This window comes from Danaus plexippus, chromosome 4 (genome assembly GCF_018135715.1).
Source record: "Danaus plexippus chromosome 4, MEX_DaPlex, whole genome shotgun sequence".
In the NCBI taxonomy this organism is placed as follows: Eukaryota; Metazoa; Arthropoda; class Insecta; order Lepidoptera; family Nymphalidae; genus Danaus; species Danaus plexippus.
The window spans coordinates 4,510,780-4,537,854 of NC_083538.1; the positions used below are offsets into that span (position 1 = coordinate 4,510,780).

Here is a 27,075-nt window from a genome sequence, read left to right on the forward strand (position 1 = left end):
GCGCAAGAATTCAGTTACCATTTCAATTCTAGAAAATGTCATAAACAATAGGTATCCTTAACTAATGTATACATAGTCACGCTATTTACGGAGCGTTAACGGTTTTTCCATCGTAGATCTCGACACAGTACAGTATTAACGTAAGAGTTTGAATGTGAAACGGGAAAGACTTCGTATGTAGTGAAAAAAAATTTACTAGTTTGGCAAAACTACAATATAATTGTTTAATTATAGATACTTATATCTATGTGGCTAAGTTAGATACTATTATCAATTACTTATGGTGTTAGACACCAATACGTAGCTCTTTTCAATACGGTCAAATACTTTCCGGCTATTGAAAGCAGCAAATGAATCTTCTGTTTATAACATGCCGTCAAGTGCCAAGCTTACTATCACGCGAGGGCTAAATAAGGTTTGTGGTATAATAAATATATTTAATGTCTTGAAAAACACAAGATATTTCTCTTACATTTAGTACTGAGACAGAACTTTTTAAGACCATGCCTACCACAAGTTTGTATCGTCTCACTACATACGGAGAGTTTTCAGTTGTTCATTCATATATTTACACACATTATTATATGAAAATAAGTTATTGACTACGAAACGGAAAACGAATTCGTATTTAGGGTGACGATGCAAAACTCGCAGGATCTATACTATCCTGATTTTACAACATCATTTTCAATATTTAATCTATTTTTCTAAATTAATTCTCTTAGCGTTACTATTTACATGAATGGAAAAATCCACTAACGAAATCAATTTTCCAATTGTAATCTCAATATATGTGATTCATAACTGACCACGTGGTAACTGGTGACTGGTTTGCATGCGATCATACGATGTACTGTCAACTGTGTACATCATGATCGTGTGCCCCTTAGACCCACGAGGTCCAACACGTTTCTCTCACGCGATCACGGTACGTCTATTCAATCTCCTTTAAACATGTTAAGTGCACTTTGCACCCTTTTTTATAACGATTCTTTTGAACCCGTGGCGAGATAAATGTTTAGGTGTATGTATCTATTTACCAATTAACCTTATATTCAGCTAGAACTTTCTCATTATTAAAAATAAGTAATAAAGCGATAATTGTTACATATTAATTGTTATAATCATAAATATTTAATAATATACTTTGTTTATTTTTTATTTATATATGTTAACTAAAAGTTTTTTATTTACAGAATAGTTAAAAAAATTGACATTATGCAAGACTTACATATTTACGAAAACCTCGAAGCTCAGCGGGAATTGAAGAGTTATTTTCAGACTAGAATTATTTTTGAACGAAGTTAAACGAAATGTCGTTGTTTTATCTATAATTTGTAACTAAAAATGTGGCTTACAATACATATAAAAATTATTATTATTAGTTTGTTTCCAAAATTCTTAGCTATTTATCAATTCCAAGTTTATTATACTTATTTATGCTACAGTTCAGTTAAATAAAAAATGATCGTTTTTTAAGAAGAGATAAATAACTGTACCTATATTCCTTTTTATAATATTATGGCAAATCCGTAATACTATATAAGTTATTCAGTATGATGATTATAAATTTGATATTTTAAATGAACCATTAAATAGATTTTATTTTTTTAAGTATAGAGAATTAAATTTTTTTATAGATCGCATTTTAAGATTTGAATCAATGCTTAAGTAATTTAATTTAAATAATGTGAATGCGTGAAAAGATAAACCATAGCATTTGCTAAACAGCTGGCTGGTGGAAAACCTTGGTTGTGCGGTCAGCAATGAACAGCTTTAACCATAAAACATCATTGTATATGGACTAAGAAACCAAAGAAAACCAATATATACTGAGGCTTTGATATTCGGTGCATTGTATTTAGGGCCTGAAAAAAGACCCTAGCCGCAGATGCATCAATGATTCATTACGTCCTACCCTTAAGGCCACATATTTCCGAGGGAAAAATTAAATTATATTACATATATGCTATATAAAGTGGAATAGGAGATTTAAAGGGCTAACGATTAAGGTGATCAATTTGTTTGGTTTGTGACCACCAGAAATGTAAATCTTTATAGAAATACATATATAATTTTATACGCTCCGCTCAAGTTAGAATAAAGGCGGTCCACCAAAATTAGAATAAGTAGGCTTGTGTCCATCACGGGCGAACTACACCTCGGCTTTACTTTATTATTGTCTGAATGAATATATGAGGTTCAACATGTCTGCCTATTTCATATAATGAACGATTTTCCATTATCATCATGAAATGGCAAAAAATAAGAGAGTTAAATATAATTGTATAACCATAAAGGTTGTCTTCGTATTATGTAAATAAAAAAGGAGATGTGAAAACAGATATTGCAATCGTTACAATAGATCTTTTAAAAAGATCAAGTTATTGAACTTTGAAGTAAATATTTCCTTTCAATTCCGCAAAATTTCCAATTAGATTAAAAGTTGCGAATACACAATTTGTTTATTACAGTAAAATATTTTATATCCGTGATCTGTACCTATATACAATCATTTTTAAGGGCTTGTGTAGCGTAATTCTAAACATATACGAAAAGAGTTACTGACTCAATTTTCAGTTGGTTGTGAAATGAGAAATAACACGATCAAAAAAGTCATTTCGAACGATGGGTTGGCTACGTGACGTGGTACTAACATCGCGCCACCTTGTCATCCAATCCACGGTGTGCTTGCTTGTGGCCGCATTGACTTTTAGTTCGCATTAGACCGCTACACGCTGCATGAAACGCGGCGACTAATATCGGTTTCAGTAATATACTTGAGATATTAAATAGTTATCGATAAATATAATTTTCCGAAAACTATTGACCTAATTTATTGCATCATTATAAACAATATATGTATATAAGTAAGTGCAAAAGTGTTTGATTAAGTTCAGTAGTATTATAGAACCAGTGATAGGAGTTGTTATATTTGTGTTTGTTTTTTTAAATATTATTTGGTAAGGCGGTAATTTAAAATTATAAACTAACAAAATAAAAACGTTTTAGGTGTGCCATTTCAGCTACTATTTATATTTATTGCACTTAGTAGGTTAGGTTTTATGCGTTCATTAGGATGTTTTCTATTTAATAATAAAATAAATTCTATATCAAATATAAAATGTATACTTTTGTGTGTTAAGTGAATATAATAATATATTTCGAGAACGTTTAACGGACCGGCAAAATCGCTTAGGCTCTTTTAAAACGTATTTAAACTACTATATTTAAAATGTATATTTAGTTTACCTGTTATTAACGAAATAATTTTGGAAGTAACGTTAAAAACTATATGCGTTTTTTCCATTTTCACCAATAAATTAAAGCAAATTGACATTTTGAAATTGTCACATTTCAGTTTTCACATTCAGCTACGGGAGAAGTTATTATTTTTAAATTTTTATGTATAGTTTCCTCTTTCTGTACGATTAAAATTGTAGTCAATTCTTCATAAGAAGTAACTCAACATCAATATTTACTTAATATTAAAAATTATATCAACATAAAATTGGATTAATTCTTCTGTTTGTTATAATCGCGTTTGACTATATTGTATTTGTTCGGGTTTAGATAGATCATTTTAGAACGTAAATTATATTAAATTGTCCCATCAACAAACATAGCGTATTATAAGTAAAGACATTGAGATAATTAAACCTACTCTCTCTTTTAGGTGAAAATGGCACCTAATTCGAGTGACGCCAATGGGGTGTTATTTGAATCGGACGCAGCCACACCAGACTTGGCTCTTCCTAACACTCCAATCCAACAAGCAGATAGTTACCCAAGAAAATATGTATGGAGAAATATCATCGCATTTGCATATTTGCACATAGCTGCATTATATGGCGGATATCTCTTCCTATTCTCTGCGAAATGGCAAACAAATATTTTTGGTAAGTGTATCTGAAAGTTTAACATTATATCACATGTAGTACAAGTGGCTTTCTCTTTGTTGATTTGGATTATCTAATCTGATAATTTTTTTGTTTTTTTATTCACAAAGTTTATTGTTTTTATTGCCAGTATGTAAGTTTTTTTTTTAATTTTTATTCCAGCTTACATCCTGTATGTTATGTCTGGGCTGGGTATCACGGCGGGTGCTCATAGACTCTGGGCCCATAAGTCATACAAAGCTAAATGGCCATTACGTGTTATACTTGTAATTTTCAACACTTTGGCATTCCAGGTAAGAATATCAAATATTTATCTGATAAATACACTCATGTGACTTGGCAAACATACAAAACATAGTACAACACTGCATACCACACATTATTGAGTGGAGATGCCTTCTATTTTTTCGGACAACTTTCATAGTTTAAAATTTCAGTACAAATCTTCTTTATATCTCTATTTTTTTGAGATGCATATAGCTATCCATGTGATACATCTACAACAAAGCATTCTGCATATGAACAGACATACGCATATTGAAGGTAGTTAAAAGTTAGTTTATTTTTAAATCATCTTCAAAATACATGTAAATATCTGAGCATTGTGAGAATTCTTTGTGGTATGAAAAAAAACTTCTACGGTAAAGTTATGTAGAAACAAATTTCATGCTTATTTTATTAATAGAACAAATTTTGCTATAGATATTATAAATAACTCTTAGGGAACAAATTAAGAAATGTGTTTTGCTTAAAACCATTTTAGTAATCTTTTATGATAATTACAATTTTCCTTAGCACTTGATAATTTTGAATATGTCGTTGTACTAAATACCATGACTTCTTAAAAAATTTAAAAACAGATAAGAGAGTTAAAAAAATATTACACGGCTAGCAAGATATTTCTTGTGATATTCCATAAATACAATTTTCTTGTATATATTTCAAATAAGAATTAAATTTCTAATTGTAAGGAATAGTAATGTTTAGTTCTGGACGCCATTACAAAGCATGTTACTTTTTTGACCTGAGCAGTGTTATTTAAAACCATGCTAGATACTTTGTTGTGAACAAGTACACTTTATCTCTTTGTCATGGATCACGATGGCAACGGATCAATCATTGTCATGATAAAAACTAGCAAATCCATATCTCATGACATAGTTTAAATATATTCTATATATTCAAGGGACTTGTATTTAAATTCATTGCGTTTTTTGTACAATTTTCCTGTCCTCCGTTTGTATTTGGCTAACCGCTGTCTCTATTTCCTTCTGGCCATGTTTGTTATTGGAATAAATATTTAATGTTCTAAAACCATTTAGACCGTCCGATAGTCGTTTGAACAAAAGATTTGAAGGTCGTCACCAGGTCTGTGTCACTTATATTTGTTTTCTTTTCCTTTGTTTGATGAGGATTTTGCAAATAATTGTTTTGTTGGTTTTGTTAACTAGGTATTATATTTGTTATTGTAAAGTAATTGTTAATATTTGGATATTAACATGTAAAAGTTTAGAAATAGGTGATTTTAATACTATTTGACTATTTAACTATTCTTTTTGACCTGCTATTTTTTATAAATATGTTGCTCCCAATTTTATGATAATGAGAATCGGCAACTATAGCTTAATACTTTGGTTTCTGTTAATTTTTTAAAAATTAGTATTTTACATATATTTTTTTTCCTTTCGTAAAATAATTAAACTTAAATCTGCTAATTATATTTTCGTTAACACTTAGGACATCGTTTCGAAAAATTTTCACCTTAATAAACGTATATTTATACCTAGATTTGCAGCAAAACCAAGATATAAACATACAATAATGATCTTAATTTTTTTGTGTATATATATATACACTATTTAAATGTCCGATTCCAACTAGCCTCTTTACTAAATTAGCCGATTTGCGAAACAGTCTATCATTAAATTCGTTTCGCTCGGTATTTGTCCGCATTAAAGTGAAATTTAAACCTCACAAAGTGCAAGGTCAAACCCATCACGTGGCGTGTAAAAGAATTTTCAATTCCAATTGAACTCACACCAAACTCACACTTTTGTAGTCAAAAATTTTCATATAATATAAATTAAAACGCGTAAAATAAAAATAGATGAAACATGATATTCCCTATATTAAACATAATTGATATCGTGTGTCATATAAGCATTACGCCTTCGCTAATATTTGAACGACAGATACCACAAGATAAAAAAAAACACTCAAAAAAGAGACAACAATTTTATTTAATTGCAACATTCCTTCATACGATTTAGTTTTTTGCTAAATGCACTTATTAGAATATAGTAATCACATTGTATTCTCAGCGACGTGATAACATGTTACACAGCGTCTGATAAGAATGACCTCACGTGACAATAGTTTGTCCTTCACGGGCTATGTCCATTATATTATAAGAAAATACTGTGGATCTATTTATGTCACGGTACAAGAAGCAATTTAATTTCATTTAAATAACGTATTTACACTAACAGTGGGAGTTTACTGTCCATCAATATATCAAAGTGCGCCCTTTCTCGACTTCGTGTGAATATGTAGCCTATAGCCTTTTCGTATGAAAGCGTCGTCATTAGTGTTTCCTAAAGGAATGTTTTAAATCAGTAACGCATCGTTACTATGCGTTTGTCCAAACAAAGAGTCATACTAATGTTGATGTATAATTTAATGTAACACACACACGCACACACACACACGTACATACACATACACATACACACATATGTGTATATATATCCATACATGAGACTGTGTTATGTATTTACTATTATTAAGTAAAAATAAATAGATAAGAAACTATAAGTAAATAGCTTTCATATAAAGAATGCCACATATGGTATATAATATGTAGGTATTTGGTTATGTTTAGTTGCACATTTTAATTATAAGTCAAGGTCGATTTTTTTTATACATCTTCATCTTCACAACACAATGAACGTAACTTCATTATTATTTTTCAAGTTGCTCTTAAAGTTTTCGTGACGTCACCTCTAGCCAATACCAAAAATAGATATATAGGTATATACGCGTCATTTGCGTTTATAAATCTTGTGGTATAATTTATTTTAAAAGGACAATATCTTGAAAACTTCTAAGTTGACTTATTTATGTTATCAAACTAGGGACCAGCCCCGGCTTCGCACGGGTTCTTAAAAAAAATATAAAATTGCCGTTAATGTTGAGAATTATCAAACTTATATTATGATAACTTTCAAACGGTACGCCCGATTTAAATGATTTAAAAAGTAATTTACAGATACTGATGTAGGCTTGAAAACGAAGTAATTTATTTTGATAAGACTTAATACCGTATTTATGTAAATAGCTTTCCAATAAACGTTTAGGAATGCCAATTTTTAATAGTTGTAAAATTGATATAGTATGTTACCCTTAAGGTATACAAGGTATACAAGGTATATAAGGTAGACATATGCCACCGCGGACTTTTCTGTAGACCTATATAAGATACACAATTCCACCATATATTATTTTGTTATATCTGAAAGACTTTAGGCAGCGTTTCCTTTAAAAGCTCCCAGAAGCCCATGTTTTCCCGACATCTTAAACAAATATCGTTAATGTACACACAACTAAATACAAAAGCTTAACAAATGATATACTAAAACCTTCCTCGAGAATCACGCTATCCAGTGGTGATAATTGTTTTATAATCGGTGCAATAGTGTTTCCCATTATCGCGAGCAGACAGACAGACAGACGCGGCGAGGGACTTAGTACGTTACAGTAATAATGAGAAACGAGATAAGCTTCGTACGCTGCGTGACGATGCAAACTGGGAGTAAGCATACAATACCTCGTTAGTGACTATAAGACAACTTTTTTTATTCTCCTTTTACTAAAACACGATAACTTTAGTACTGTAGATTTTTTGTGGGAACAAAAAACTAATATCAAAACAAAGTCAATAATAGATATGTAATTCGACAAATTGTATTAATATTTTGTACAAAAACACATAAAATGTCTCCTCATATCATAACTCCTTTCCTCTACATCCAGGATTCTGCCATTGACTGGGCTCGCGATCATCGCATGCACCACAAGTATTCCGAAACGGATGCCGATCCTCATAACGCGACACGCGGCTTCTTCTTCTCACATATCGGCTGGCTGCTGGTGAGGAAACATCCCGAGCTCAAGAGGAAAGGCAAAGGTCTAGACCTGAGCGATCTATACGCTGATCCAATACTGCGTTTCCAGAAGAAGTGAGTCTCAATTTAAGTAATGTCTACTTGTGTTTTGATGAAATTATAGCCAATTTAATTGGTCTGTGTACCAGCTAATAGGCGTTATACCGACCAATTTATTCCTCGCACCCGTCTTGAGATGGCCTTGTCTTATTTCTTCCAAGATTTCATATATTATCAGACGAAGTAGTTAGAATCGCCTATTAAAATAGTCCATTTTAAAACCCATGTTGGCAATTTCAATAAAAATGTAACAATTTATACACACTACATAGTTTCGGTTATTGTAATGACTTCTAACATTAATCAATATTCCAGGTACTACCTCCTCCTAATGCCAATCAGCTGTTTCATCCTGCCGACGATTATCCCGGTCTATCTGTGGGGGGAGACGTGGACGAACGGTTACTTCGTGGCGGCCATGTTCCGTTACGCGTTCATCTTGAACGTGACCTGGTTGGTAAATTCCGCCGCCCACAAATGGGGCGATAAGCCCTACGACAAAAACATCCAGCCCTCCGAAAACATGTCAGTGTCACTGTTCGCTCTGGGCGAAGGATTCCACAATTACCACCACACATTCCCGTGGGATTACAAAACCGCTGAGCTGGGCAACAACAGGCTGAATTTCACTACTACCTTCATAAATTTCTTCGCCAAAATCGGCTGGGCCTACGACCTGAAAACCGTTTCTGACGAGATCGTCAAGCAACGGGTCAACCGTACTGGCGATGGAAGCCATCATTTATGGGGATGGGGGGATAAAGACCATTCCAAGGAGGAAATCAGGGCCGCCATAAGGATCAATCCTACGGATGATAAAGAGGAATAATTTCAACGGTATGCACAGAAACTGTCCCATATGTTACGAGTATATTCTTCACTATTTACATAGATCTGATTTTGTATCAGAATATAAATGTTAAGAGCCATAAATATTATGGCTATGTAATAAATATGTTTTCGCTTATTTATATAATATAACGAGTACTTTTCGAATTTAGTGACATTGAAAATGTCAAAGAAAACATATAATAATAGTTTTCAGTAGAGATTAAAGTAATGAAGCAAAAAAATAATATTTTTTAAATGCTTTGTATGATTTAATTTGTTTAAATTAATAAGCATATGTAGTTTTGCATATTGATTGCACCAATGGCTTAGTTAGATGTTGTGTTGGGTATATTAAGTGGTTATCTGTTAGCCGATATATACAGGATGTGAAAAAAAATACTTAGTTTGCACAATTGATATCAGAAATTCATATAAAGAGTGGTTAACGTGATGGAACCTTTAATAATACCCTTATTATATAACTGAGTACAATTCTGTGTGATGGGTAACACATCAGTATTAAAACCATACATAGTTGATCGTTTGTGAGCACTAGTCTATAGAGTTCGGACTGATATAACCCAGTTTTTGTAGAATCGAACTAACTTAGTATATTATTTTTAATCGAATATTGTTTTTAATTACAATAATTTGGCGTGGATTTTGTCGGTCTGGAGGATTTATATCTATGGGATTTTGGACTGATGTGTAAGAGAAATGTGATATTTAGATGGATAAATAAAATAGGAATGGAAATGTAATGTGTATTTAACAAAACAGTTATGATCATTAATTTATTTTATTTTGTTTTGTAGTTAAGCAAAAAGTTTGATAATATTAAATTTTCATCGTTGGATGTTTTATCTGTCATTCATTGTCTCATACTCAGTGTTGAGCTGGCTTCATATAGTGAGTACTTACGAATTGTGCGACATCTTATTTAATACCGATCTTATATTGCACCGTGTGAAGCAGGCTTCCCTTAGATTAATTAAGAGATAACTATTATGCCCATAATGTTGCTGTTCTAAAATATAACATTATAAAGTAACATTGTTTTTTTTTATTTGTGCAATTCCTTTGTTATTTCTATTTTGTATTTATAATATGGCAATACTTTTATGTATACAGTGAATATGGCAATAGTTTATGTCAAAAACTGTGTAAACTATAACAATATATAAAAATATTTTGAATTATTAAAAATAAATATGACTTTGTTACCATTTTTAATGGACTGTTCTATTAACAGTCACATGGTTGAATAGTCTAAAATATTATTTACTAATACTTAATTAGCTACAAGCTTATTTAACAATATTTATATAATTTAATAATTTTGAAACCTTATGATGTAATGTGCAAAAATTTTGTTAACACTCACTGCTCAATGATGCGACTTAGCTTAAGTGTGATGTGACTTAGCGACTCACGAGTGATAAATGAATGCAAGCGTCTTTAAAATTATTACTTTGACTCGCAACGCACTTCCAAATCGATTTTTGTACTTTTATTTTCCGACGGAGTCCACGAAACTGGTCTTTTAGCTTCGCTTTGTCATACATCGGATCATATGTTCTCCTCGTAGAACAAGTCTTGCTCGTCGCATTTGTCCGGAAGGCACACGAAGAACTCTATGAGATTCATAAGCGGGCCTCTCGAGAACGGATTCTGGTAGCGACCTCTCTTATCCCGGAGGTAGGGATAACGTTTGTAGTTGAACATTTCGTTGGTAGTTAAATTCATGCACGCGTGCAAGACCTGCAAAGCACAAGACATTGTAACAGAGAATTCTTATCACTTTTATATAACAACAATACCCTAAAATACGAGGATTTATGATTTGTGTTATAGTCGTTTTTAGTTCAAGGAAGTTTTTAATTACAATTTATTCTTGAGTATCTGATTTACGATGGTTGAAAATTAATACTATGTACTTGTATTCAAAAGACAACTGAATGATTAAATTTTAAATGACAACTTACTGAAGTGCACGTCAATATCCAGCCAAGCGCGCAGAATGTTATGGCCTCCAGTAATCCCAGTACATAAAGGAGTCCGAAGCCTTCCAACGAAAGGCAATAACAGGCGAAGTATATAGACAAAGTGCAGTTTATGGCGACGCTCATTACAAAGAGGAAGAACCACATCCGGTTCCTCACGCCGATGCAATTGTATATAAAGGGACAATGGTGGTCGAAATACGCGACGCAACGTTTGCAGATGCGGCAGTGTTTAGCTCTGGAAAAAAATATAATTCAATACTTAACTTGCAACAAAATTGATTAAGGAACTGCGAGAATTAGGTTAATCTAAAAAAAATTAATACAAAATTTAATTTATAATTTAGAACCGATTTTAAAATAATATGTAGATTATCGGCAGAAGTGTTACCCTACACAAAACAGGTGATATAACAGATGTTCTTTAGAATTTTAAAAATGTTTTCCATATATTTTCTTGGAAATGTAGTCTACAAACAAAATACTTAGAAATCATCATAAGTAAGCTTGTACGGATGTGTGTTCGAAAGTACATTAAATATATTTCTAACCTCAACGGTCTCAAACATCTGCAGGTGTGGCAAAGACGAGAGAGTATAATATTCCTTTTCTTCCATTTATCGTAATACGGTATCTGTCTGATAGCTCGGTAGTAAGTTTCCGAGTTCTGTGGTATGTATCCGGGGTCCCGTCGATTCGCGATGACCCAACTGAGCCACATTATAGCATTCCAATACAGGAAGCAGTAGTGGGACAATCGCATTGTGTTCCATGTCAAAGGAATGCACTAGAACAATAAAATGTATATGTGAAACATAAACATCTCATATCTAGGTAATTTTACACACGGTTTGCTATATACTGAATTAATATTTTTGTATATTTTTATATTTTTGAAGTAAAACTTCTAATACGACGTCCAACAAAGTTGCGTTAAACGTTCAACGCTCCTGGGGAGGGGGATAGAAAGAGACGGAGGGGGGATAGAGAGAGACGGAGCAGGAGTAAATGGGTGGGTCAATCGTGAATTGTAAGCAATGTTTATAAAGTTTGTCTTAAAGAAACAATGTGAGTTCACTAAAAATGTTTTCTACCCCCTCCTATTTTCATTTCCATATTACGAGGTTTCACTTCTCTCGCACGGAAGGACTCCTAATTTTAACATTTTATTATTTCACTACTCTATTTAAAAGTATTATGCTATTAATATATTTTTAGACATTGTGATCTGATGTCCACAAATCACCCCAGTGACCTCATTACGCCTGAGTGGAGTACATCAACAGAAAGACAATGTAACGTTATGCAAATACCTAAAACATTAGACATTGTCTCAGAGTATACATAATGTATCGTCCTAGACTAGTTTCGTAATAAAACAACTATTGTATTATTCGAAGAACCGTTTCCATGACTGTTGAACTACAAAAAAAAAACAAAACACGAATTAACGTGTCATCTTTGTGCCCTCTATCAATTTTCAATGTTATAACGACTCCTAAAAACGGTTACAATAAGATCTATACATAATTAGTTCTCGCTAAATTCATGCTTATGTAAATTAAATGCGTATTTGTTTCATTTAACTATTATTTAAATCTTGATTATGCTAAAGTGCGACTATTTTAACCACGCCATGTTTATACATACCCTGATGATGTACATAGGATAGCCCCACAGAAGGACCGAGAACAGGAAGAACAACAGAGGACCCTTAGAGTCCCCCGCGCCACCAAACAGCATCGCCCAAAACTCCGACAGCGGCGGTATCCAGTGCGACTTGCGCTTCATTTCCTTCGTCAGCAGTTTGACCACCTCCGCGTGACGGTGACTCTGTGCCAACATCAACGGCGTCTTACCATTCTTATCTCTTGGCTCCAATTCCGCTTTAACCTGAAAGCAATGTTCCATAAATCATATACAAGCTTTATATTTGCTAATTTCACTATATACTACCTATTACAATAACTCACCTTTTCGCAAAGTAGTCTCACACAAGTTAGATTACCAGACAGGCAAGCTAGGTGCAAAGGGGTGGAGCCAAAATTATCAGTACAATGCAAGGGCACTCCGGAATAGATGAGAAGCCGCACCAAGTCTGCGTGACCTTTATACGCAGCCCAGTGTAAGGCAGTGTCACCATTGATATCAGATAGTCGGGTGGCAGCACCCATACCCAGGAGATAAGCGGCCGTCGCTGTCTTACCATACATACAAGCAGTCATAAGCGGTGTAAGTCCTGGAATATAATCGATTTAATTAATCTTAACAATCGATGCGGATATTGGTAATTAATTATTTCGCAGTCTAGATCATTTCGACTCAGCTGCATACCTTTGAAGTCTGCAGCGTTTACAGCAACGCCAGATTGCAATAAAACTTGGACTACAGATGCATGTCCCTTACGGCAAGCCCAGTGAATAGGCCGAGGTCCCTGCAAAATTATAAACAAATATTGCTCGATAAGTCGATAACAACCCTATTAGAATTAAAATAATTTATAATTAAATCGAATTGTTCCATGGCATTCTATTACATATAAATATCATTTCTATTGGATTTTCCTCTACCTGGGTGCCCAAACAGGACAAATCGACGGGGGCTCCCCTTTCTACTAAGTACCGCATGACAGCAACACTGCCATCTAGAGCCGCCCAATGTGCCGGTGTATATCCGTGCTGATCACGAGCACTTAACATTTCCACACCCAACTTTTCCACCAGCCTTTCGATATCCGAAACTTCTCTATAATACAAAAACATTTTCTTTTTTTTCATTTATTAAACAAATTTAATTAACATTACATTAAACTGTAGTAGAATGTGTTCTAGTTAAGTTTAAGTCGTCACCTAATTTTGGCATCAGCCAATATTAATATACATATTAGTACTTATCAGTGAAAGCATAATTTTATATCGTACCCAGATCTTACAGCTTCAAATATAAGCTGATGGAAATCGGAGTGGTGGTTCAGGTTAGTGGTGATGCGTGGTTGGGCGGCTGGAGCGTCTGGGGACATGGGCGAGCAGGGAGGAAGAGACTCCTCCGCCGCCATGGTGCAGGGGGGCGGCTGCGGCAGCGCCCAAACGCCGCGGGCCGCCCCTGGACTCGGATATACCTAGATATAATAAGATATAAGATATATCTATCATATTCAAATGTATAATGAGATCACTTTTAGTAGTACCGGATTTTAACCACAGGATAAGATTGGAACAAACAACACTAACGTTAAAATTCATTTCTAACAGTAACAGACGGTACACTTAATACATTTTTAAGGTATAGAGGTTCATTAAAACCTTATTTGGGAAAAGTTAAATATAACTCTCGTTAAAAGGTACTTAGTTACGTAAATCATTAATTTCTTTTTAACTTCGAGGATTAAAAAATACTTATAAAAAAACTTGTCCAATCTTACTTTTCAATCACTATTTGCCATGCTCATTTCAGTAGGAGATGCAAACGGGTAAAATATGGATAATAATATTCTAATTCTGATATTTTCTGCTTTGTATACCTTTGCAATACAAATAAATTAATAAATAAGTTTATAATTATAGGATTTCTTTGTGTAATTACATCATAGCGTTTCACTCTCTAATTATCTGCATTGCAGAGAGGTTTTTTTTATTAGGTACCCATATATTTACGTACAACATTTTACCGTTCTTTTAATAGCAACCCGCTTATCATTGAGTAATTGGAATATTTATATTGTAATAGTGAAAATTAATTGAGTATTCACCTTACTACTCACGGTGAGGCCGACGCCCCCCGCCGTAACAGAAACCTCACTTTCCGCCACCGCCACTTCACACGCAAACTTTGAAACTAAAGCTTTGCCTAGTTTTACTTTTTAAAAAGGTAAATTATCACGTACATCAACAGCCTGCTTACCAATGAGGACTATATTGATTGTAGAACCGAATGGCGAAAGAGCATGCGCTTAATCTGCGTCAAAACTCAAACGCCTTACTACTATAGACAACAAATATAATTAATCAACAAATAACATTTGAAATAGCACAATTATCGTAACATTATAAATATTTTTTCAGTAATAGTAAACAAAATTATATAGCAAATGTTTAGTTCGTAACATTAAATCGCAATAAAGTGTCACCATTTAACTTTAAAATTACTAAAGGATGGTTGCAGAGCAATATATAACGTATAGCTACAACTAAAAAAATGTGAAAACAAAACAATCGTATGACATTTCACAATTAAATAATCGAATATTTGTCGAATTCATTACAAGTGCGAATAGAAAATCCAACAGATAACAAAACTTTAATCTTTCTTCATATAGAAAGATATGCAATATTTATTTTTTTATGTGTTCTAGAATCTACATACGCGCAATTAGAGACATTCACTAAGGCATCCAAGTTATCGTGACCTACTAATTTAGTCATCTCTACGTAGGTATGTACGAGCATTGCCAGAGGTTATTGACTTATATCAAAAGTTATCGTAAATTTTGTTGCGTGCAAGACTACGTTAATAATTTTGTGTTACCTTAATAATTTAAACTTTTAAAGTTTTTTAGACATCTTATTATGTACTTTTATATAAAAAGTATACTCATAAATTTAACAAAACTTTATAAAATTACTTTTACTAACTGTAGGTATTAGTTATCTTGTTGCAAATCATTTAAAATTTATTTAGTTCAGAAGCGGAAAAATTAATTTTCAGATATGACGTATCTTAAACAACGCATCACACAGTAAGAGACAATATTATAAAATATAACAAAATAAAAAAAAACTGAGTATACTCAACGCACACTGCGTAATCGATTTTTAATCGATATTAAATGACTATAGACTACATACTTGTTCTTATTTTCATATTCCTCCTGCGAAGATAAGACTTATTTAGTATGCGTAGTCCAAGTTTGCGTCTTTATACTACGTACTAAGCGTATCACGTCTCCCATAAAAAAAACCTATGATAGTTAGTATGATATAATTTGCAGATTTATCAATAAAATCTAGTAACCTTACGTAGCGTGACGATGCCAACTTAGACTAAGCATACAGATAATATTCTAACAGATTATTTCGCACACGTAGATCTCGCCTTTATTATCATAGATAACTGTTGTTCTGGAAAATTAATTAAATATTATTGTTCTATATTTAATTTACAAAAATGTTAATGAATGAATTAGAATTGAATATTGTGAAATCAAAGCATCATGCAATCCGATTGCATGTGAGAAGTGAAAATGTTCTTGATCAATGTTTTAATGTAACTATAACTTGTAAATACTTTCACATCGATCAAAACTAATACTTGGAGACGTACCTCACACATTCCATGTGAAGAAGTGCTTAATATAAATAAATATTGTTATGTATGTATTATATTTATTAGTTGATTTTAATGAAATAAAATAACATATAAATACAAATAAAACAAAATTTTAAGGCAATAAAAGAGAGAAACAAAATAATTTCCTTCGGTGCTCTCTTATAGTTATATTGAACAATTAATGATTCTCGTAATAAACATTAATATTTATAAATAAATAATTTAGTACCTTATAAAACAACAGGTAAATAGTTTAAATTTCACTTCATTATAAAATTATTTTCGTTTTTTTTTTTTTTAACAATTGTAAATAGAAAAAATGACATTAGTACTGCACAAACAATAACGAAAACACAGTTTAAAATTGTGAAAATGAATTTTAATTCAGCAAATTTTATACTAAATGTATAAATATGATAAAATCTAGATTTTGTTTTCACTACCTAAATAGACATCATGTTATAAAAAGTGTACAACTAAAACTAGTAGCTGATTAATCATCTCAATGTGGCTTATATTAGTAAGATCTTGTAAAAGCACATCTTTAAAATGGTATATTATACTTAAATAATGATAAAAATTATATAGTCAAAGCACTTAGCTCACAACTGATGTTGAACTCACAAACAACAGTCATCTTCAATACAAATCTTAAACCTCTAGTAAACTTGAAACATTTAACGAGCAAACTGAATAAATAATTATTCATAATAAGAAACAAACTTAACAATATCGATAGCTCAAAGTAATATAATATAATATTCAACAAAACTCGACAGACTGCACTCAAGATAATGTATAAAGGATTATGTTTCAATTCAGCACTATTAACATATATTAATTGATGTTCATCAATGAAAGGAGTCATTTTGTCTATTGTACTGTACTGATATTGTGGTTTAGGATTTTTATAACATTATCTCTTTTGCGTCTTAAAACTAACAGACAGAGGCTGGCCGTGAAGCACATAGCCATTTAAAGCTTGTATTGCCATAGCCGCCTGATCATAATTTCTCATAGTTACAAAACCAAATCCTTTACTTTTATTTGTTTGATGATCTTTAATTATTTTAACAGACACAATAGCACCATATGGACCAAACAGTTGCCATAAAGTCAACTCTTCTACTTCAGGGGCAATATTATAAATGTATATAGACCATGTGCTCGGAGAATTGTGATCCCCGATTGCACCTACATGATTAATCCAATGATAAGGCTTCACTAACGAGTTCTTCGAGAAGTTATTATTATTGTTTTTATGTTTATTAGGATTACTCTTATTAGCGTACTTAACAGTTAATGGGTGTAAAAAACTAGGAGGAGTTGTACCATTAACATTATGTATGGCTCGCTCCGCTTCATATTGGTGTTCATATAATACAAAAGCTATGCCTGACGCAATGCGGGAATTCACTATTTTTCCAAATTGTGCAAATAGTCCATGTAGATCTTGCAAGGTCAGTTCATTAGGTAGGTTACATACGTAGAGGTTCCAATCTGCTTCCGGTTTTGTCGGCGGCTTCAGCTCCGGATTGAGTAGAGCGTGGGATACCTTAAGTGTTTTATTTTGCATTAAGAGGCCGTTGAAGGCTTTACGTGCCTTTACCGCATCTTCTGGGTGACAGTACTCGACGAACCCATATCCTCTGTTCGCTATCAATTTACAACTTTCTAATTTACCCATGGTAGAAAACAGTGAAAACATCATGTCCTGGGTCATAACCTCAGGAATATAATTGACAATAAGCTTCGTAGGTGATTCATCAGGCCCAAATTCATTATTTCCATGACAATTACCGTCTTGACACGATTCCGACATTTTTTAATTGTTGTCCCGGAATGACATTTGGTTTTGAATGTTACCAGAGCTGACTTTTCGTTCTAAAATGCAATATTAAAGATACATAACAATACAAATAAAATTTTATTTTAAAAATATTTACTACAACAAGCGTAGACGAAATTGCGACAATCCTTAACCATTTATTTTTATTTTTTGCCACTCATAAAATAAGTTTCTACTTATTATATTGTTATATTATTAAAAAAAGTTAAAAATAAAATGGTGAAAGAAGAAAAAGAAACCACTCGTTTTATCTAATTATTCAATCAAACTGCTTAAATTAATCTCCATTACTAAAACTATTTATCTATCTCTAATAATCCGGGTAATCCCCGAAATTGTTACTCTTGAAACTTGTTCAATTTACATTAATTTATAAGCGTGTTAAAAATAAATTTCTTATAAATAACATAGTAACAACCAAAAATTATTAGAAATCCTACAATTTTTCTTTTTTTACGTTGGGTAATTTTTTTTTGTGTTGGCTGTAGATTATGCCAAATTGCTTGTGCAAGAATTATTATTATCAAAGGTTAAAAAGAAAAAAAAAAATCACAGACTAAATCACTTTATTTATATCATAGAAGCTATGCGGTATACATTTTATTGCATCAATTCACATATAGCAGTATTATTTAAACTGGTATTTATTGTATGGATTATTGTGCTATTCGACTTGTATAAGAAAAAAAATATGACTGTATTAAGTGTATTAAGACATTGTTAATACATCAAAATCATACTTTATAAGATCTCTATTAATAATAAAATCAATTATAAAAAACATTTAAAGCCACGAAATATAAATTTGCATGTTAAAATAAAATAAATAGCTACCTGTATTAATAAGATCACATCACTAAAATAATATAATAATAAATAATGTTTCTTTTCAATTAATCTATAGACAGGTACAGATTTTAAATCGTCCACAAAAGACATATTTACAAATAAATATATAGAAGAAAATTTACCTAAAAGTAGATAAAATTATAAAATGAGCCTCATGATAAAAGCATAGATTCAATCCCCATTGGAATTTTGTCAAATCAAATAATTTTCTTTGGTATGACTCACATTATTACATTTTGTACACCAAGCGATTGTAAATAGTTTTTAAGCATTAAATAGTCTGAGATAAATATATTCTGTCCAACGACTACATCTAATAGCAGAAAGATTATAAAGATCTACAATTTATTTATAAACATTTTAATACTAAAATCACTTAAAGTAAATAAATATATTTTGATCACTTTCAGCTTTGTATGATTATACCTATTGACTAATAAGAATTAAAAAACATCGATAAAATATTTAATATTATTGTCATGTTAAGTGGAATTAGGTAATTAATTTAAATTTTCAAAATTGTTTCCAAACTCGCGTACGTGCCGAAGACAAAGCCGGTTATACCGAAGATGATGATTGCTACGTCCTTCCAGAGCATCCAATCGTTGGTTCCTAGTCTGTCGGGCCAGAACGTCATGATTTCTATCAATGGCGGGAAAATTAACGCCAATGCTGAACTGCTGAAGGCTCCAACGAGTGATATAATGCTGCTCAGATTCGGTATCAAAGTTGCCGCTGTAACTGCAATAATAATATGTCGCTTAGTTTGATTACAGAATCGATCGTATGTGATAAGAAAGTAGTTTTTGTCATTTTATTGACAGTTCAATTTACGTGTCCTGAGAATTGGAACTCGTTATCTACGGAAAAAAAATATGTTGACAAACAACAAAAGAATGTTAAATTACGATGAGTCAATATATTAATTGATGATAAATAACTATTACAAGCGTTGGGTCTTTTCCGTGAATGGAAACTTTTATCAAAATGCACAGATACAATTGACACGTCAAATACATTATTCCGTCAATGACTTAAATTATAAATATTTAAAATAAAATGAAATAAAAAATAAACAATAAACTATTCCCAATATTATGAATAAAATAATTATAATATTTTTTAAACGAATAGAAATATTTACTTATATATAATGTTTATTAAATCGCAGTTTCATATTACACGAAAGCGGAATAGAATAACAGATCAGTTGAAGGTTATCATAAAAATATATTGTTAAAGCTGACTTCTTAAAAAAAACAGTACAAAATATATGACTATTACTTAATATCAAATATTGTTAAATTGAAAGTTCAATACATCGCCAGGTAACCGGTAAATGAGGATAATAACACAGAGTAAACAAAATGATAACCTGCGACTATTCATTTTATACGGTTATTTTTTTACTGACATCAATATTTGTCAAGTGACGTCACGCGGGACATTCGCTCTTAATTGGTTCGCCCACGAGTTGGCTTTCATTTAAATTTATCGATATGTAATATAGCCAAGAGAATGTGAAAATATTTGCTTTTGTTTCCTATGTTACGATTACATATTTGAGAACGTGCCGGTGATAAATTGAAATGTTCTATTTTATTAATTGTGACCTTAAATTTTTCTAGTTATTTATGTTGTATAAAAGGCACCTTGTTTAAACAAATGACTGTTTAGTTATATATAAGTATAGGTCTAGAGTGAAATACAAATGTAATTGTGATATATAATGTGTTTTAAAAATAAACTCTACAAGACTGAATGATATTAAAAATGTCACGTATAGCTATCATTCATTTCATCCCTTATTATTTGAAAGATGTTCCAAACATGTGTAACTTTTATTTATGATCTTAAAATGTTAAAATTGACATGATTCCAAGACAAAAGTTTTTAAACGTAGCTCTCATTGAAACTAGGTCACGCGGCGTCTGTGCGTCTATATACTTAATGCAGTCGAGAAATTAATATGCTATCGTTAGAGAAGTAGTAAGAAATACGATAGTTTTACGATGAAATCAATTAATTTTTTTTGTAACTATCATTGAAATTTCAACGAAATAAAATATTACATTATGTATGTTGCTGATAAAATGATAAAATAGTGTTGAAAACAAATTTTAAATTTACTCGGTTTACGGTCAATTGTCAATAATGCCAACATTATATAAATATAATATGGCTATAAGCTCATTTCTTATTCATTCATTCTTGAATATAGAACATATTTTATTTGTGTGTTACTTGAAAAAATTACACGAAATTGTTGCATTTCAATTTACAATGGCGTATTTAAAACCTACAGTATTAATAACGGCCATTAAAATTTATTGAGTCTTAATCGTCAATAAAAAAAGTTTGCGTTTAGATTTTTTTTTTTTATATTTTACCATTTCATTCAAATTTATACTTACAGGTTATAGAAATAAGAACGAATCTCGTCACAGCCTCGCCGTGTTCCAGTGCTTTATCCGAAGTTAATTTAGATTTAATATACGGCCATACAATATTCATGGGCACGTAGAATTGAAGTCCATATGACAGGAATATTGCGGCCGCCATTACAGCTCTCACGCTTTGTGCCATTCTGGAAATATATTAATATTTAATGATAATACAATATCCATATAAGTAACATATTATTAACGATGATGTAATTTAATTGTAATATTTACCATCGAGTATATATATGTATACGTATATATTATATTTACGTATGTTAGTTAATGCCTGTTTATGTCGGTATTTTTTATAAAAAACATTATATGGAATGTAGTGATTTACTTCTAATAGGTTCTTAAAAAACCCGGTTTCAATATTAGAAAGTAATTAGATTTCTTAATATAATTATAAGTAGAGTTTTAATACAAATGATGACATAATCGGCTATTAAACATCCGTAATAAAATTTTATATGTTTCCCTCCCTTTTATATGTTTATAGTTTTTACGCCACACTTGGCATTTATGTCCTGTTAATTTATTTAATTTTTGTTTTACGTATCCGTTACTATCTAATCACGTTAACTGGTTATAAATTTTTACAATATTAATTTCTCTAATCTAATCTATTTTATATATTATTTTATTGAACATTAATTAATATGAACGTATATACTTTAATGAAAGAGTTCACAAGAGATATTGTCCATACATTTTTAAGTTACTTGACTCGATATTTATTTTTTAAGATTATTTATGTCGTAATTATTTCAACTATGTACAATTTCTAATTTTTTTTAACCTGTTTTCTAAACTAAATATGAAGATATAGCACGAATGTACATAGATGTTAAAACATAGCCACCCCTTCTTGCTTCGGAACTAGTCAGGTACAAAGATATATATTTTTTTATTGTTTATTATTTTTAAATCACATTCCAACGCAATTGTGTGTGTGTGTGTATGTGTGCGTCCACGATTATTGTTATTCTCGAGAATTTTGACATAATAAGTAATTAATGTATTGTAAGGGAATAATAAATATGTAACTCACAGATCGTTGGGTAGATTGAGGGTGATGCTTCCGAGTACATGATCTCCATACTTGAGATATCCAAAGAATCCGATCGCGGTGTACAAAGCGGCTACTATAACCATGCCAGTATTGAGAACGCCGGTCCAACCACCGAAATCTTCAGGGGTCTTCATGTTGTTTTCTAATGGCAACACCTTAAAACGCAACATATATTAATAAAAAAAAAAGATACATTTCCGAACGTATAATGAAAAAATTTACTTTTTTATCGAATTCATTAAAGTTATATTTAAAAAAATTATTATAAGTTAAATAATACAAAAAAAATCTTCAATTATTATACAAATTGATATTATAACGGTTTATACCAAATAATATAATTTAATTGTATTATTAGTGTTTCAAAGTATAAGCCACCTATTAAAAAATAAGATCCATGTTAACTATTGATAATAATGTTTACAACAAACTTATATGGTGTAAAATAAATATATATATACATGATATATTTACACAGATAATACAAAAAACATATGGCACATTATTGATGAAACATTATAATCTGTTATCGAACTTAGTGATTCAAAGGGCGTCGATATTATAAAATAAATGCGAATTAGGTTGAAACGTAAAATTTATCGATAGACATAATTAATTTGATTTATGTTTCCAAAATGATAGATTTATCTCATTATCTTGTCCTACAAGTCAATAGCCGGGTATAATTTTGAAATATTTGACACAGATAAAAAACTAAGAGTATAAAAATCAGCAACAACTTTCGACATCTATTTTTGAAAGTAGAACCGAAATTCGAAATACAGATTAAATTTAAGCGGATCCTACAGTTTCTAAAAAGATTTCTGATTTTGAGAAAGTGACATATTTGTATTCTAAGATAATTTTTTTCTATTGAATATATTTAAAAATATGAAACTGTAGAATTTACAATATTTTACATAAAATATATACCTAGTAGCACATAAGGTATTTTGAATTGACTAATTTCTCCAATTGTCTGTACCATTTTTCGAAAATCACAAGTTTCCATATCTCTCGATGTGTTAAACCAAGATTTCGAAAAAGTTGCTAACTTTTGAACCGCATACAAGATACTCAATTTCAAATAATATAACATGTTATATAATAATTTATTTTAAAATTCGTCTTTATATGCACGCCACGATTTTATTTGGAAGTCTATTGATCCGAAATTTAAAAAGGAGGTATGTTCAGGTTATTAACAAAAATATGTTTTATGTACGTGTCCTTTAGTCAAAAAAAAAAAAAAATAGGTCGTTATGAACACCGTTATAAATTAAAAGCATTAATGCGACTACTAATTAGCAATATAAAATCCGAGCATTATCACGAGAACAATTATCGTAAATTAATAATAGTGTAACGAATCGCGGGGTTTCACTATCGCTGACCTGAGTTAAATTAATGGTTATATTGTGAAGTTATTTAAATAAAACTAAGATTTTCGGACATATTACGTGTTTTTTATTATTTTAAAACTACATAATTTTTCATCTCGTCTGCCCGTGATCACAGACGCTGCAAACTTATCGAAACGTCGGAATTATATATGTTTAATATTAAAATACGCGTAGTATATCAGAAAATCTTAGTTTTATTGAAACAAAAAAAGAAAAAAAAATTCTTTGTATTGTCATCTTGAGTAATGGAAAACCGCATCGACCAAAAAAAAAATCCAAAACTATTCTAAACTTACTACATATAAAGTTTAATTAAAATCCAACGATTATCTTTTATGAAAAAAAAAAAAAACTAATTTGTAGCTCGTGCTAAATATAATTCAAGAAATAAATTGATCTTGCCGGGTATGTTTGTGACAGGATTTGCATTACAAAATGAATACTTTATATGTAAATAAACAAATTAACATAACTATTAAATGTCATGTGTACGAGGAACAAGAGGAATTATTATTTTATATGTCTCATGTATTTATTGTACTATGAGAAATTCTTTAAAGGAGTAATTAAAAAAAAGTTCCTTAAGCTTTCCGAGAATTACGACCATCGCCATTTTTCAAAACGATATTATATTAACAAAAAAATTATAGTCTTAAAATATATTACACTCTATTTAAATGTTTATAAAAACCCTTAAGCATTTAAAACAATAATGAAACTAATTTGTTTTTTTTTTATGTACATATTAAAGTAACTAACTCTTAATAGTAAATAAATAAATTAATTAATCACTAACTTATTGTAAACCCTGTCGTGATTAAGACGTGTACTCACATTGATTTATGTATTTCATGCAAATAACGTATTTAATTTTTTATCACAATTAATATCAATTACAGACTTACATAACTTGAGGATAACGAAACTTTTGTTTTTTTTTAATGTTGTAAAACCAACATGAGAATATTAAACAATTAAAAATATACTTTTATATCAAAAAATATAAATTAAATTATTATTGTAATATGACTGTAAAGATTACGATTCGTAACATAGATTACATAAGAGTGTAATTTTTTTTATATAAAAAAAATAAATTCTTGGAAGAATGTTTTTTGATTTTGATTTAATAATGATTCTATTTTTTTTTTTTGTCTATAATTGTTATTGACCGATATCGAAACTGAACTTATATATTGGATGCAAGAAGAAGTTTAAATTAATACTTTCTTAACTATTTACTATGAATATAAGTATATTAAAAAACAATATTTATCTGTGTTAATCTGTAAAATTTCTAACTTGGTTATCCAAACAAACATGCACAGCTATTTGTAAAATTCCATTTTAAAAGTAGACTTTGGACTTTAAATAATATATAGTAAATAAATAAACAGTCATTGTGAATGTACCCCACGAAAAAAAAATCTTAATACACATTCCTACAATTTGAAACAAAAATTTTAATAACTAAATTTTCCTTAAATATCAAATTTTTACTGTCTTCATATGTGTATACAAAGCATAACTATTTTAAACAGTGTTTTTCATCTTGTATAGAAAAATATATTTAAATCATATTCATATTTTAATAATTTTTGAACGTTAACTCAAAATATATTATACATTTCATTTGATGGTTTAACTGGCAAATGTGACATTTGTGTTAGTTTCCTTTTAAAGTGGTATAGTAATATTTTTTTAATAAATATGTATTATCTAACAAGATAATGAGATAACACTAGCTACATATAATAAACAAATAAATTAACTTACCATTCCTATACCTTCAAATGCATATATAGCTGTTCCAAAATACAACGGCAATTGATGCCAGCTTGCGAATGCCTTGACTGTATTGGTGTGAGGTAAATCTTGTAGAATATAATAGAATGTTATAATAAGACCCCAGGCGGTCATAATAGCAGCGATCAGAGATACTGGAGTCAAGTATTTAAGATTCTTTAGCAGACCAAGTGCTAGCATCGGTGGAAATATTATCGCTAAGTAACTGTGTACACTGAGATTAATATGAAAATAATGCATTGTATCCTGAAGGTTAGTAGCAACAAACAAGAAGTAAACACAGCAAAATCCTAATTGTGTGATAACAAGAAATACATTGACTATAGTCCTGAAACAATAATATTTCATGCAATAAACTATAACATATTATATTAATAATATCATTATTATATGAAGGAATCAAAGACAGAAGCAATATTAAAAGATACAGTTATGTCCTAAAATGTAAAATAAACCACTCAAATATTAAATTCAGTTAGTGAATATCACCACAGTGGTTATGTTAGCATAAAATCTACACCATAAACCATAACAGAAGAATAAAAGTGTACATTTAACTTACCTAAATTTCTTGGCATATGGACGCAGAGCTATGGGTCCCATAGCAAACGCATCCTCAACAACTTCAGCAAAACTCATAGCTGGCCTCTGGTTCCTGATGCATAGTTCATGAGAGCATTGAACAAGCATATGCATGCAATGGGTACAAATTGTCCCCATAAATAAAGTTCCAATTACACCTGGGAGGTAAAAACTTGTTTATTTATTTCTCATGTAAAAATAAGAAAAAAAAAATTTAATGAATTTAAAATTTATCTACAAATATTAATACAAACCCAAAAATAAACCAGAATTTTTAAAAGCATCTGGCATAGCTAGTATGCCAGTACCAATATTTCCTTTTAATAGATGGATGAGCGTATCTAGATTAGATGTCGGATGTTCCAAATAGCGTTCTGAGGCAGGATGATAATCAGATTTCTTTGGTTTTTCATCTTTAATAGTCAATTCTGAATTTGATACAAGTTCCACAGTTTGAACCTCTGTGCTATCCAGAGGTATACCGGGTCCAATTAAAAGAGGCTGCTTTTCATCACTCATTTTTGTAAATATAATATGATTTGTTATTAAAATTCAAAATATTTCGGGCTTGACTTGGAAATTTACATTGTAAAGAGATTGTGCCCTGTTAGTGAGTATTGTCAATACTGACACAGACTGCGCAAGTACTGAACCACAAGCGTGTAAATTAATACTGATATGTGTTGACTGATGTTACTTGTTAGTGTACAAAAATCAATTGATAGCGCTGTCTGCCGATATCATAGCGATAAGCTTTCTTATGTCAAAGTCAATTGTCGACTGTCACAT

General features: G+C 30.8%; 4 protein-coding genes across 6 annotated transcripts; 1 reads left to right on the plus strand and 3 right to left on the minus strand.

The window, feature by feature from the left end:
• Positions 1-355: 355 nt before the first annotated feature.
• LOC116768768 (acyl-CoA Delta-9 desaturase-like) lies at positions 356-10,004 on the plus strand. 3 transcript variants are annotated; one of them, XM_032659579.2, is made up of 5 exons: positions 356-415; positions 3,677-3,899; positions 4,062-4,192; positions 7,932-8,137; positions 8,438-10,004. In XM_032659579.2, exons 1-5 carry the CDS (start codon positions 371-373, stop codon positions 8,949-8,951), a joined length of 1,119 nt encoding a protein of 372 aa, XP_032515470.1. In that variant the 5' UTR covers positions 356-370; the 3' UTR covers positions 8,952-10,004. The 3 variants fall into 3 exon arrangements, with proteins under 3 accessions (XP_032515470.1, XP_032515472.1, XP_032515471.1); XM_032659581.2 differs by lacking the exon at positions 356-415 and adding an exon at positions 2,709-2,963; XM_032659580.2 differs by lacking the exon at positions 356-415 and adding an exon at positions 2,710-2,870.
• On the minus strand, positions 9,734-16,500 carry LOC116768767 (uncharacterized). Its single transcript, XM_032659578.2, has 9 exons — positions 14,705-16,500; positions 13,878-14,074; positions 13,527-13,701; positions 13,291-13,390; positions 12,930-13,195; positions 12,607-12,849; positions 11,508-11,743; positions 10,939-11,194; positions 9,734-10,714 (listed from the first exon to the last, which is right to left on the minus strand). Exons 2-9 carry the CDS (start codon positions 14,009-14,011, stop codon positions 10,523-10,525), a joined length of 1,602 nt encoding a protein of 533 aa, XP_032515469.2. The 5' UTR covers positions 14,012-14,074; positions 14,705-16,500; the 3' UTR covers positions 9,734-10,522.
• Positions 16,501-16,638: 138 nt separating this feature from the next.
• Positions 16,639-18,133, minus strand: LOC116768663 (ELAV-like protein 2). The gene has a single exon (XM_032659440.2). The coding sequence runs from the start codon at positions 18,101-18,103 to the stop codon at positions 17,198-17,200; it is 906 nt and encodes a 301-aa protein (XP_032515331.1). The 5' UTR covers positions 18,104-18,133; the 3' UTR covers positions 16,639-17,197.
• Positions 18,134-18,679: 546 nt separating this feature from the next.
• Positions 18,680-27,027, minus strand: LOC116768564 (proton-coupled amino acid transporter-like protein pathetic). The gene is made up of 6 exons (XM_032659305.2): positions 26,541-27,027; positions 26,267-26,444; positions 25,675-26,032; positions 22,475-22,650; positions 21,394-21,566; positions 18,680-19,720 (listed from the first exon to the last, which is right to left on the minus strand). Exons 1-6 carry the CDS (start codon positions 26,803-26,805, stop codon positions 19,485-19,487), a joined length of 1,386 nt encoding a protein of 461 aa, XP_032515196.1. The 5' UTR covers positions 26,806-27,027; the 3' UTR covers positions 18,680-19,484.
• Between the last annotated feature and the right edge of the window lie 48 nt (positions 27,028-27,075).

Coding starts and splice junctions, on each gene's coding strand:
- LOC116768768 (XM_032659579.2), top strand. CDS start 371: ATGCCGTCAAGTGCCAAGCTTACTATCACGCGAGGGCTAAATAAG. Junction 3,900..4,061: donor ATGGCAAACAAATATTTTTG/GTAAGTGTATCT, acceptor TTTTTATTCCAG/CTTACATCCTGTATGTTATG. Junction 4,193..7,931: donor TCAACACTTTGGCATTCCAG/GTAAGAATATCA, acceptor CTCTACATCCAG/GATTCTGCCATTGACTGGGC.
- LOC116768767 (XM_032659578.2), bottom strand. CDS start 14,011: ATGGCGGCGGAGGAGTCTCTTCCTCCCTGCTCGCCCATGTCCCCAGAC. Junction 13,391..13,526: donor TGTCCTGTTTGGGCACCCAG/GTAGAGGAAAAT, acceptor ATAATTTTGCAG/GGACCTCGGCCTATTCACTG. Junction 11,195..11,507: donor AGATGTTTGAGACCGTTGAG/GTTAGAAATATA, acceptor ATTTTTTTCCAG/AGCTAAACACTGCCGCATCT.
- LOC116768663 (XM_032659440.2), bottom strand. CDS start 18,103: ATGTCGGAATCGTGTCAAGACGGTAATTGTCATGGAAATAATGAATTT.
- LOC116768564 (XM_032659305.2), bottom strand. CDS start 26,805: ATGAGTGATGAAAAGCAGCCTCTTTTAATTGGACCCGGTATACCTCTG. Junction 26,445..26,540: donor AAATTCTGGTTTATTTTTGG/GTTTGTATTAAT, acceptor TTTACCTCCCAG/GTGTAATTGGAACTTTATTT. Junction 26,033..26,266: donor CCATATGCCAAGAAATTTAG/GTAAGTTAAATG, acceptor TTATTGTTTCAG/GACTATAGTCAATGTATTTC.